Below are 13,105 nucleotides of genomic sequence, written 5' to 3'. Positions count from 1 at the left end.
GGCGTGGATATTTACTCAATATATGATAAACATTAAAAGACTTTAATATATCTCCGTATCACTGAGATCCAAAGTCAAAAGCAAATATATCTGGGGGGAAGAGAAGTGTTTTGTACCTGATGCATTTGCCTCAGGATTGTTTTATGTCTTAAATTCTGGATACAACATTTTGTATTTCTCTTACATGTTTTAAAAACTAAAAAGACTTCATACAAAACAAAATCAGTCTCAATTGTACTATTTATCATGCTGACTTTTCTCCACTTGTCTGTGTAGACTTTTAGTCGTTCTTCATATGAAGACACACCTTTTGCCCAACTAGTACTATGGTATAGATAGATTTCTATTGTGATTTTTATTTAAGGTATCATAAGCAATTTCTACCTTTTTACAGCTTTTAAAATGACTTTTAGCTAGATATATAGAATTGTTGTGCAATAAATAAATTAACTCTTTTCTTGACACTGAATATTTGATTTGTTTCTGATTTTTTCTACCATATTTAATGCATGAAGCATTTCCCTCTGTATTGAACTATGCCCTTTGAATAAATTACCAGGAATGGGATTATTCTGCCATCAAAGGATATTAGAAGTTCTAAAGTTCTTGAAATTGCTTTTCTAAGGCAGTTTTCGGATACCTTCAGTGAAGGTTCTAGAAATGCATAAAAGTACCAGTTGACAATAAACATCTCAGCAATGAGAAATAACATTAAAAAATCATTCCTATTTCTTATGTACAAAATGGTATATCATTGTTGTTTTAATTTGTATTCCTTTGATGACCAACAAAAATAAACTTTTCACATGTTGTCATTAATTACTTTTCCTGTGATTTGAATTATCTGGACCTGCCTTTTTTTTCATTTATCTGTTAGTTAACTATGTAAGTTCTTCATATATGTACATGTCATATGTTTATAAAAAGCACTACTTGTAATGTATCCTATTTGTAACATTTTTTTCATTTCTGTCTTAGCTATGTCATGTTTTTATTGGCATATTTTAAAAATTAGGATAATTTTTAAATATACTAATTCTCAATAACATTTCTAATGTGCTTATACCCAGCCCTACTTATTGTTTTTTTAATTGCATTCTCCCAGGAGACTTCAGAAAAAGTTACTTTATGATCCTACACAGATGATTAATCAAGCTGGACTTTTTTGTTTGTTTTATTCAAAAACATAAGGGAGTTGGACTGAATGATCTTTTAAGTGTCTTCCTGACACTAAATTCCAAATCACTTCTTGGACAAAAAATATAAATACTTAAGCTAATTCCATGCTATTTTTAAAAACCCATTTGTGCATCATTTCTTCTTTGCCAAAATCGCATTGGCTTTAGCTCTTCTTTTTATTAATTAAAAAAATATTGTATCTTGATACAGTATGCAAGTTTCCTAATGTTTTAGGTCTTTTGAGTGTTTTAAATGTATATTTTCTTTCTGTGCATTATGTTTTAGTGACAAAGCTACTGAGTTGTTTTTTTTTTTTTTTTAATTTAAAACAGAATTATTGGATCCGATATGGAGGACGACAGGATGAGAATCGGTGAGTTCTTCATTTAGAATACAATCCGTTCCGTTTACTTTTAATGAGAAGAAATACTTAGAGTCATACCCACTATAAGGACCTTAGCTCTATGAGATAGATAAAAATACATAGTTAAATGAGTTCCACACTGGGAATTAGGAGCTCAGCCTTCTGGTCCCAGCTCTTCGTATATACTTCTGTGTGACCTTGAGTGCTTTGTCATCCTTTCCAATCTTACATTTTTCCTCCAAGTAAGGGGTTGGATCAGGTGATCTATGAAGGTGACACATTCTGTGGACTCTGTTTTTGATTAGAATAGAGCTTAGTTTTTTCTTGTTAATGCTGAATTCCCTTACTACATTTGAAAGCAGGAAGCTCAAAGAGTTTCACTGCAAGCTAAAATATCAGGTGTCATTAACTCAATCAGAAATGAAGAGACCTCATTTTTTAAAATGATAGAAGTAAAAAATCAATTTGCATGTTATGAGCAGTTCGAGGAATCATAGAATGTTGGAGTTACATGTTTGAGCTGACCTAGTCTAGGCTGTACATTTTCAAATTCAGAAATTGAGGTTCTGACAAGGCAAAGGACTCTTTTAGAGTGTCACCACAAGGGACTGGTGGATTCCTATTCAAAATCCTATGGTCTTTCACTAGGAATTAAGGCCTCAACCCCGGGTGGCCTAAATTTATTACAACAGATCCAAGAGTGGACATGCACAGTTGGATTTGTTCACTCTGTGTGCAATGAAAGGATATCATGCTGTGATTTGTATGTTTGCCAAGTTTGAAACTTGTGTCTTCTTTCTTGGAATAGTAAAGAACCACTACCCGAGGTCATGGGTTATTTCAGTTCAATCATTGTTTGGGATGCACTCTATGCTCAGGACAAAAATACAACACTGAGCATTATAAAGATGCACATGATAATTTTTTTCTGCTCTTTGGAGACTTAATTTCTAATCTCAAGGGGGTAAAGTTATGGATACAATTAACTGTAAAAAAGAGGTGCTAAGAAGACTACCTGAGTAAGGTGTCCTTTGTCTTTGAATATCCTCATTCAGTGGGAAATTCCATTTCAACTGTTTTTAATGGGCAGGGTCCCTTCAGGAGTGAACGTGGAAGGGGCAGAAGTTCATGGACTGTCAATGGGGAAAAAGTCATCACCCAAGATAGATCGAGACTTAAGAGAGGGTAAGTATCTGTGCACTTTTACTTAAAGGAGGGAAAAGAGGAGGTGGGAGTTGGCTACTTGTTATTTAAATTAAGGAAGAGCCCACTTTCTCTGGAAACTAAAGAACAAGATTAAGTAACTACGTTTCATAACGTTCTGAAAGCAAGGCTTAAAAACAATATCTCAGATTTGTATATCATCGCCTTTGGTTCCCAACAAAAGTACTTTCAAATTCGCTCCCTCATCTGTTTCCCACAAGAGTCCTGTGAACCAGGCAGGGACTGAATGATCAGTTGAGTACCTGAGGCTTGGAGAGGTCATGGGGCTTCTGTCACCTAGTGAGTGAGTGCTAGCTAGTGCAGAATAGATTGCACATCAGAGGAACTTGAAGAGACAGGTCACATGGATATTAGATGAGTTCATCTACGGTGCCTGAGGCACATATATCTGAGCAGGACTCTGAGGGATCAGTAGAATTTAAGTTGAATTGACAGAGGTGTGGAGGGACCCATTTTAGTGGTTAAAACAATGGAACAAAGGCACAGAGATGGAGAGAGCAGAACATGATATACTTATGTCAGATCAAAATTCACAGAAACGTATGTCGAATGTTGTCAAAAGTAGTTTCTAAATACAGCTAAACATTGTAATAATAAATTATTAGCAGTGGTGGTACTAACTCAGTAGTGATTCTTAACAATTATTATGGTATCTGTATATTTTATAATTCCTCAGGCAAATCTACACACACTCCATTTGAATACTGGAATGTGAGACAAGTGCCCCCACTTCATAGGCAAGAAAACTGAGGCTCACAGAGATATAGTGACATGTCCAGTGTCTCATAGCTCATAACGGGTAGAGCAGGCATTTGAACCCAGGCTTTTGAATCCAGATCCCATTTTCTCTTACTCACCTGGAGATGGAACATAAAAGTGTCTAGAGATCCAAAATGTATCCTTTATTGATTAAATAACGGCAAGATAAGAAGGTTTTAGAAACCTGCGTTGAGAAGGAGTACAGTACTCTTTTCCCCCACAAGAGAGTGTGTCAGCACATTCCTCCAGCTGATATGAAAACTTCTGGTTCTCTACAGCTCTCACATTTCCCAGCCCTTTCCTTCCTCAGCTTCCAAGTCAGTTTGAGGCAGTGAACAGGATAAAATGCTCATCTAATCTGACCTGGACCCCAGTTTGTAGTCACAAAGCCCAAGCTGTTTTACAAAGGCCAGAAAGTTTCATGGTCAGCCAGAGTTCGTGTTGCTTTTTTTTTTTTTTTTAAGATTTTATTTATTTATTTGACAGAGAGAGACACAGTGAGAAAAGGAGCACAAGCAGGGGAGAGTGGGAAGGGAGAAGCAGGCTCCCTGCCGAGCAGGGAGCCCGATGTGGGACTTGATCCCAGGACCCTGGGACCATGACCTGAGCCAAAGGCAGTTGCTTAATGACTGAGCCACCCAGGCACCCCTCGTGTTGCTTTTTAAGCTGAGAAATCACCCAGGAAGTACATGCCAATAAGCCAGCACTTTGCTGTAAAGGTTTGGGAAACTCCAGGATGGTTGCCAAGCATCAAAGCTTCTTTTTTTTTTTTTTCCTGGCTCCCTGGGACTCTGATATACAGCAGCTGACTAAGAAGACTAATACGAAGAATAGAGTAGGAGACTATACAGTATGGGGAGAGGCCGTGATTGGCTGGGCTACCAAAGTTTATCATTTCTATAGAATTTGCTTAGTTAAATGGGTGACTTCATCTTAGGATTTTCTCTGGAAACCACTGGAAAGCCTTCTGTGGAGTCACTAGAGATCTGAATAGTTTCTAAATTAAAAACAGTGGTAGACAGAGGCCAAGTTCCCAACCAGAAAATACTTTCTTATCTTAGTCTGGCTGAAAGCAGATGTCAGGGAGGCAAGAAAGGATGCGTGCTTCACAGAGTAGAATATATTTCAGCTTTTGTCCTCTTTCACAAAGGGATTGTCATCTACTCTGGTTACCTAACAGTAATTAGTAGTATTCACACTGGACGGCTCAGAAGCATTACGGGAGTGACCCAAGACCACGTCCCAGATGGACTCCAATCCACGGAATAAGCATATCATCAAACTAAAAACACCCATCACTTATCCATTCTCTTTTCAACCGCCAGTTTCCAAAGGTCCTGCTCCATAATCATCCCAGTCAGTATAGTAGAAATCACATTGAACTTGGAATCAGGACTCTGAGTTTCCAGGATTGGTTAGTCTGATGTACTTGGCGTGATGGACACCTAGAGACTTGAGGTCTCTGGGCTCTGTGAGCCTCAGCTGTAAAAGAAGGACAGCGACCTTTTGCTGAGGAACAGTATGAAAAGTCTTCTGTAGACCCTTATGGGCTGTGCTCACATAAGGACTTGTTACTTAGCACATGCCTGTTGTGACTTGTGTCACCCTGTAGTATTTATAGTAAAATGCCCCTTCTTGCCAGGTGAGCCACAGGCGGTGAGCACAAAGGAGTATTTTCCTAGACGATCCCTCTTTATTGCAACTGGAGAGTCCGAGCCAGGCACATACTTTATGAATGAGAGAAGAATTAAGTTGTTTAGCTAAATCTCCTTGAGCTGTGGTTAGAAGTTGGCCGAAGCCATCAAATCAGGCCCCAGAAACCACAACTTATTGGACTACAGTTTTATTTTTATTTTAATGTTTTCCTCTGTCTGGTGTGCTACTAGTCATTTGTAGGCTGGTAGAGGTGAGTGTTTCAATGGCAGGGTTTGTCTTTCCTTCTTCTTCTTCTTCTTCTTTTTTTCTTTTGGTTAGTGGGTGGGTAGTTAGTTGGCTGTGGTTTGTGAAATGCATGTGTGGGAAACCTCTGTATAAAAGTCTATGCTCCGTGGTGATTGTGTTACCTACATGAAAGGCAGGTTTCTAGAAGATTCTGCCTGAAGCTGTGAGTGGGTATGTAGTTAAGGCTCATGTTGCACTCTGTCCCTTCCCCTGATCTTAGTACGTTCCATGTGGTGTGACTGGAGGAATTGGCAATATTCCAGTAGTCTTTTTTAAAATATACTCCTTTATGCTTATTAAGAAACCTCACTCAGAACTTAACCCAATAGACCAGGCATATGTTACATAATACTAAATAATCAACATAGTAATAGCAAATACTTATACAGAACTTAAGAACGGTAGGCATTTTTCTAAATGTTTTAGTTGTAGTAACTGTTAAAGTTGTCTTTTGAAAATAGGGTAATTATATTTAAAGTTCATATACTCTCAAGAGAGGAAAGGAAAAAATATGACATAGTAGAAACCAACCCAGTTCACTAAACCCTTGGTCTGTCATCCATTTCTATTTGACTTTTATATTAGAAAATTGCTTTTCAGTGAACCAACAAGTATCTTGTCTTTCTTGTTGAAAGAACATCTCTTTTACTTTTCTAAGTGGGAATGGAATATGCAGTTTACTTTTCCAAATATTTGAGAAACTGCCTTAATTTGGCTATGGTTCTTAATCAGCTATATAGATTAGGGCAACTTTTCCCAAATAACCTGTGTTTTATGTTAAGAGGTCCTGTTGGGGAGAGGGTGAGTCTACTGTTTTTTTATTGCTACCAAAAAAAAAAAGGGAGCACAAATGTAGCAGCTTACAATAACATACATTCACTATCACCCAGTTTCTGGGGGTCAAGAATATGGGGGTAGCTTGGTGGGGTCCCTTGCTTCAGGGTCTGTGACAGGCTTCCCTCAAATTGTTGATCAGGGCTGAGGTCTCTTCTGAGGCTTGACTGAGGAACTATCTTCTTCCAAGCTCAGATGATAGAATTTGGTTCCTAAAGTCTTAGTGGACAGTGGTCCTCAGTTCCTAGTTGATCGTTGGCCGGAGGAGGCCTCATTCCTTGCTGCATGAGTCTGTCTAATGCAGCAACATATTGCAATGCAAGCTGAGAAGGCAATAGACTGAGTCTGCTAGCAAGATGGAGGTGGCAATCTCATGTAATACAATCACAGAAGTCATATCCCATCACCTTTGCCATATTCTATTGTTGGAAGCAAATTCCAAGCCCCATTCACACTTGAGGAAAGCAAATTATGCAAGCCCATGAATCCCAGGAGGCAGTGATCATTAGGGGGTCATTTTAGAGTCTCTCTGTCATAGGAAGGAAGGAAGGAAGGAAGGAAGGAAGGGAGGGAGGGAGGGAGGGAGGGAGGGAGGGAGGGAGGGAGGGAGGAAGGGAGGTTGGTTTTATGCTCGATTAAGGGTGAGAACTGCTTTATACTGTCTCAATACTCAGGATATTCTTAATGCCTATTTACATATTAAAAGTTCTAAGAAGTCCTCTTAAATTTTGCGTAACCTAGTACTTCCCAAACACATTTGATCAAGAAACTCTTTTTTCATCAAAAACTTTCTGTGGAATAAAGATTGAGAAACATTGAATTGTGTATGTGTGTTTGTATTTTTTTTCTATTCATCCAAAAGATTGGTACTGAAACTATACCTTGTGGTTATATTCCTGGAATCCAAGAAATTCTGTATTTATAGATTTTGATGACAATCTAAAAAAAAAATTAATAGGGGTAACTAGTGGGTCATGTAAATAACCACCTGATAGTCAAGTCCCACCATGAGATTTCACACCACGGTGGGTGAGGCTACTATCCTGTTGGCACCAGTCAGTGATACTTCGGGGGCTGAAGACTAACAAGAAATGAAGTCGAACAAACTTATAAATAATGTATCAGGAGCAGATAAAGGCCCAAATTTATCATGGTACACTATGACTTCATAGTAATTTCAGTAGAGAAAAGTTGCAGTGCAATGAGTCATTACACACCAAAAATACTATAAAGAATGCTGGCTCAAAAGAATCTGGGCCAGATCAGTGAGTGGAACATTCATGTGGAATGTAGCTTTTTGGTTTCTGCAAAATAACATTAACCGTTTCATTAATATTAACTCAAATTTAGTTTTATGGTCTTGCTTTTATTTAATCTTGTAAATTGCTTTTGGTATTAGAGTTATATGAAACTCTAAAGATAAATAAATACAGTGCTCATAGTTTTATAATTGCAAGTATGGAAATAAAATTGTGATAAAGTAATGTGTCTGCACTGCCTCTCCTTAGGGAACTTTTCCTTTAACAGATAACCATCTATTATTAAAGATTGGGAAACACTGTCTCTTTATCTTAATAGTCCACTAATTGTGGGCTGTAGTGAATCTTTCATCTTAACTAGACTATTAATAAACTTGATGCTGTTCCTTAGTTTTACTAATTCGTTTTAAAGAACTAGAGGGGACATCGATTTCAGTTGGTTTCTTCCTTCTTCACCAATGTGTTTTAGGCCAGTGTGTTGGGGACCATTGCTTGACTGGGGGAAGAAGGGAGCAGCTGAGCCCTCCCACTGCCTCCCTCCAGGGCGAACTGTTGTTATTAACAGGCACATGTCAGGTCCCTTAGGAGTCTTATAAAGAGCAGAAAAACTTTCTTCCTCTCTGTTCAGTTTTTTGGTTCAAGCTGGTTGCACTGTGTTATAGCTGGAGATTTCCTCACCAACAGAGGCTTTGTCCTTCAGTCCTATCCTCTGTGAGGAAAGAGCCTGGTCATGTCTAGATTTTGTAATTAACCACCTAAAGCATGACCCCAAAGCATCACCTTCTGAAAAGCCTACATGGGCTAATTTCATAAAGTTGTGGGCTCCATCCAGGGAGAGAACAGGTGCCTATAGGAAACCTTCCCGTGCAAAGAGAGCAATATAAAGGTTTGCCCAGAGAACAGAGAAAAATAAATATTCCACAAACAAGACTGTGTAGAGTCAGTTAGTTGGTGGGAAGAAGACTAGGAAGGAGGTGGTTGGCTTGGGTGTGACTGTCCTAATGGTGCATTTACCAGCTGAGTTTTCTAGTGAAGATATTTCTCTCCATACCAGTGAGACTGTGGTGTGTATGTCACATGTGGGGGCACAAACACATGATCCAGTAATGTGATGTTGTAGCAGAGTTAGGAACCAAAGGTTGTGGAGAAGGGTGTGTGCAGTTGCCGAGAGAATTCTGGAAGGTCTTCTCCGAGCAGCATCCTGTGATAGTCCCAGTCTGCTTTGCAAGATCATCCCTGGAATCAAATGAAAAGATAGTGTATCAAACCCACAATACTATACAAATGTGACATTATTGTGATGTTATGGAGAAGCATCTTCAGATATCTGGTCTTCAGACATCTGTCTTTTCCCTGAATCCATATTGTACTTAGCAAGCTTCCAATGTGTCTTTGCATTCTTAAGTATTCATGAGCAAACTGATTCTCATGAATTTCTCATTAAAAACCGGCAGGTGTTCTGTGCTTCCCTCCTTGGGAACAGAGGTAACAGAGAAGATGATGTGTTCTGTCTCTTCAGGTGGCCCTCTGCTCTATGAGAACATCACATTTGTCTATAACTCGGAGCAGCTGAACGGGACTCAGCGGGTTCTCCTGGATAACGTCCTGTCGGAAGAACAGTGCCGGGAGCTCCACAGCGTGGCCAGTGTGAGGACCCAAGAGGTGGGGTGGGGGGAGGAGGGAGCCTGAGGGTGCCAGCCTGGTGGGAGCCCTGGAGCTCTCTGGTCCTAGTCTCACTTGGAGTCAGGAAACCAGGCCTGAAACGTCACTTTCTTTAGGACAAGGACCTCAATGTGGGGGCATTTTCATAGCCTGGTTTGGGCTGATTTGAATTTTGTTTAGATCTGGACACAGCTCATGGATCTGGAATAGTTAGTGGCTTAATACATAGGACAATGGCCATTCAGCATGTGCCCTGCCTACCTTATGAAGTCACTGGGAAATCTCTTTAATTTAATTGATAATTAACCAATATATTAATCATTTATAGCCTACCTATTTCTACAAAAACTGGTATTTCATGATGAACATGTAGAGTGAAGTTTAAATGAAGATATCTCTTTTGATTGGAAGGATTAATGATACCAGGATCCTGGTACAAAATAGGGATGGTTCTGAGTATTGACTGCGGTCCTTAGCTTCCTGGCAGTCAAGGCAAAAAGGGAAAGCTGATGAAGTCGTTGCTGTCATTAATAAAGCATCTTTTTATATTTTGCTGCCAGGGAATCATGCTTGTTGGTGATGGATACAGAGGAAAAACTTCACCCCATACACCCAATGAGAAGTTTGAAGGTGCAACCGTCCTGAAAGCACTCAAAGTAAAGTCATAGCTTCTTTTGGGTTTGGGTTCCTAAGCATTATCAGATACCTTCTGTGCATTACAGGTACAGGAAAGAGGAGAGTCCAGACTGTAGACCTGTCAGGAGAGATGAAGGGAGCAAGTATTAAATGACATCTCCATTGTTTTAAATCATTCCTGATTCCTTCACTGAGTTATCAACTTATCAAACTTTTTATCTCATAAATTCATATCTGACAAATAATACATAGTCCCCCCTGTCCTCAAGGAGCTCCTGGTGCAATGGCGAAAACATACTGAACCACATGATGATTCTGCACCACACCAAGGGTTGTTGGGGAGGTAGCTTTCAGTGTTCTCACTGTGATTAGGAAGGATGAATTTCAATGGCTTATTTTACTAACCAGAATCCTCGAGCATGTGGTCGTATTCCCACTGGTCAACGCAGACTTGACCATCCTTATATTGCCTTACTGAAACCTAGTGTCTGTATTTCTCAAGCCTTCCGATCAACCCAGTGCAATCTCATGTTCTTCTTTGTCTTCAGTTTGGTTACGAAGGCCGAGTCCCACTGAAGAGTGCCCGTCTGTTTTATGACATCAGCGAGAAGGCTCGAAAGATTGTAGAATCCTATTTCATGCTGAACTCAACCCTGTATTTTTCCTATACACACATGGTCTGCCGAACTGCTCTGTCTGGTAAGATTCCAGAGTCTGAACTTGTTCCCTCCTACCCAGGGTGAAATGAGAAAGAAAACAATGTAAAACAAAGTTCTGTTACATTTTAGACTCATGGTTTAGCAAAGTTCTAAATTCCCCAAACAGAAGAAGCTTGTTCACTCTTTTTTCCCCCTTTCCTCTTCTCCTTTCTGGCCCCCTCAAGTTCCAGAAGGCCATTGCTCTGCCTGTCTTTCCTTTCAAAACTATTTTCCTTACTTGCTTAAAGTCACACAAAGACTTTCCTGCTTTAGGTTTTACTTTCCAGGGAACCAGGAACCTGAAGATTATAGTCCCCCATCATGCCCCCAAAGCATTAAGTGGTTGCTTAGAAGATGAAGGGATTGTTGAAAGAAATGTTCTTAAAAAGGCAGAGACTGCCTCACTCCCGGCTGTCATGATTTCTCCCCTAGATCTTCTCTTCCACACTCTGTTGAGTAGGAGGGAAGGAAGGATGTCATGGGAGGAGACTTTGACACATGAACTTTCAGCTGAATCAGCCTTTTCTTTTTACATCTTCTTTTCACCCCTCTCATTTGCCTGCCCCACATGAGGTCCAACCCATGGAATGCATGGAATTTCTACTATGTATCTTCATATCAAGAAACTTTTATAGCAAAACAGGCAGGCGTGATTTGTCCATGGTTTTACATCAAGTTTGCACCAAAGCAGGACCTGTCTCTTGACTGCTTAGTCGGTTTGTTCATCTCTGTGGGTCTATCTTGTGTCTCAAATTTGCAAAGGCCAGCAGCGATGGGAGAAGACAGGTTGTCAGCTTTGCTGTTGGAGGTTCCTGCTCTCCTGTCATTCTCACCAGTTCCCTTTTCCGGCAGGTCAGCAGGATAGAAGAACTGACCTCAGTCACCCCATCCATGCCGACAACTGCCTGTTGGATCCTGAGGCCAACGAATGCTGGAAGGAGCCTCCTGCTTACACGTTCCGGGACTATAGGTACAACCAGCACTGCCTTCACAACCAAGCTTTTGTCCAACAGTTGCCAACTACCCATGGAAATTAGAAAACTGATATGTTTGGCTTGTCATCATATTCATCTTGATGAAGCAGAGATCCTCAAATCTCTGTGGCAGCTGACACAACCAGGAAGTGACTTGATCATCTCAGATTTTACCTTGAAAAGCCAAGCACATTCTGTTGCATCGGAATCCACAAAATCCCATTTTGTTTTCATATAAAAAGTGAAGCTTTCTTTGTTGATCATTTGGTTTTCACTGAAGTGTATCCCTTGTGGGTTGCGTATCTCAGTCTGAGAACCCAAGGATATGCTGTCCCGATGCACACAGGGATCTTACAGTATCACTCACCAATGTCTGCCTTTTATAAACAAGAAACTGGAAACTTGGAGGGAAAATTAGGTGATATTGTAGTGCCCAAAGAGAAGTCACCATGTATATAATAGTGGTTTATTACTACTGCAGCGTGCACCATACAAAAAACATTTATTGAACAACCGTATCCACAAAGTAAGACTACACCTTTTGGAGCTCTCTAGCTCCTTCGGGAGGAAATAACATCCTTTCAAGTTACAAGCATAAGAGGGAAGAAGAGAATGATAAGTAGCATGGGCAGGTTCAAAGGGGTAGATTAAATCTAATTAGGTTTTCTTGGGAAAAAGTGAAATGTGCGATAAAATTTGAAATATGATTAAAATGTTAGCATAAGTGAAACAGATAAATACTTCAGGGGTATGACCCAAACTATATCTGATCTTTTTAGGGCTAGGAGGGTCAGTAATTTCAATGTCCAGTTCAAAGGAAACTTAACCAATCAGGCTGGTCAGTTTATTACATCTCTGGTATTCTCTGACAAAGCTGTTGTAAGCACATCATAGTACAAATGGGTTTCTATTTTTTTTCTTCCAGTGCTCTCCTGTATATGAATGATGACTTTGAAGGAGGAGAGTTCATTTTCACTGAGATGGATGCCAAGACTGTGACCGTAAGTAAACCTATACAGGCAAGTTTTTGTAGCAGTTCTTCATCTCCAGCTTGCTGTTTTCCAAGGATTCACAGACTGTTGGACTTCTAATAGCTGAGCTTGAGAATTCAAGAGATGCACAGGGGCCCAGCAAATGTATGCATCCTAAAATGTTAGAGATGGACTCATCAATAAAATCTTCCAGTCCATTTTACAGATGGGTAATTTAAAGAATAGGTATATGAAGCAACTGCTCATGATTAGATAGCTAGTCAGTGTTAGACCTGCAACCAGAACTTAGGTCTTCTGATTCTTTGTCAGGTAGTCTGAGGGAAACATAAAAACACCTATTTCTAAGTCATCCATGCCTAGGACTAGACCAATGGGTTCTATAGGATAGTTTTCGAGCAACCTGGTGTTCTCCATGCTTATACTGAGTATTGGGCTCTAGACCCCTAGTTATCAAAATTACTATATATGTGTGTACGGATATATATGCTTATGTCTGCAAGTAATCCTATACATAAAAATTGATACATACACATGACACACACACACACACACACACACTCACACTATGGATGAGATTCTAAAC

The 13,105-nt window shown here is 39.8% G+C and overlaps 1 protein-coding gene across 2 annotated transcripts in view; it reads left to right on the top strand.

The window, feature by feature from the left end:
* P3H2 (prolyl 3-hydroxylase 2) overlaps positions 1-13,105 on the top strand; it is a 155,501-nt gene that overhangs the window by 132,798 nt on the left and 9,598 nt on the right. For both annotated transcript variants that reach the window (XM_034999820.1, XM_034999821.1), the window contains exons 7-13: positions 1,512-1,552; positions 2,634-2,728; positions 9,080-9,207; positions 9,783-9,878; positions 10,407-10,557; positions 11,409-11,526; positions 12,456-12,531. In XM_034999820.1, the coding sequence (XP_034855711.1) occupies positions 1,512-1,552; positions 2,634-2,728; positions 9,080-9,207; positions 9,783-9,878; positions 10,407-10,557; positions 11,409-11,526; positions 12,456-12,531 (705 nt within the window). The remainder of the gene's footprint in view (positions 1-1,511; positions 1,553-2,633; positions 2,729-9,079; positions 9,208-9,782; positions 9,879-10,406; positions 10,558-11,408; positions 11,527-12,455; positions 12,532-13,105) is intronic.

The sequence above is a fragment of the Mirounga leonina genome, unplaced genomic scaffold (assembly GCF_011800145.1).
Source record: "Mirounga leonina isolate KUSES-001 unplaced genomic scaffold, KU_Mleo_1.0 Mir_115, whole genome shotgun sequence".
In the NCBI taxonomy this organism is placed as follows: domain Eukaryota; kingdom Metazoa; phylum Chordata; class Mammalia; order Carnivora; family Phocidae; genus Mirounga; species Mirounga leonina.
This window is presented reverse-complemented; position numbering and strand designations above follow the sequence as displayed.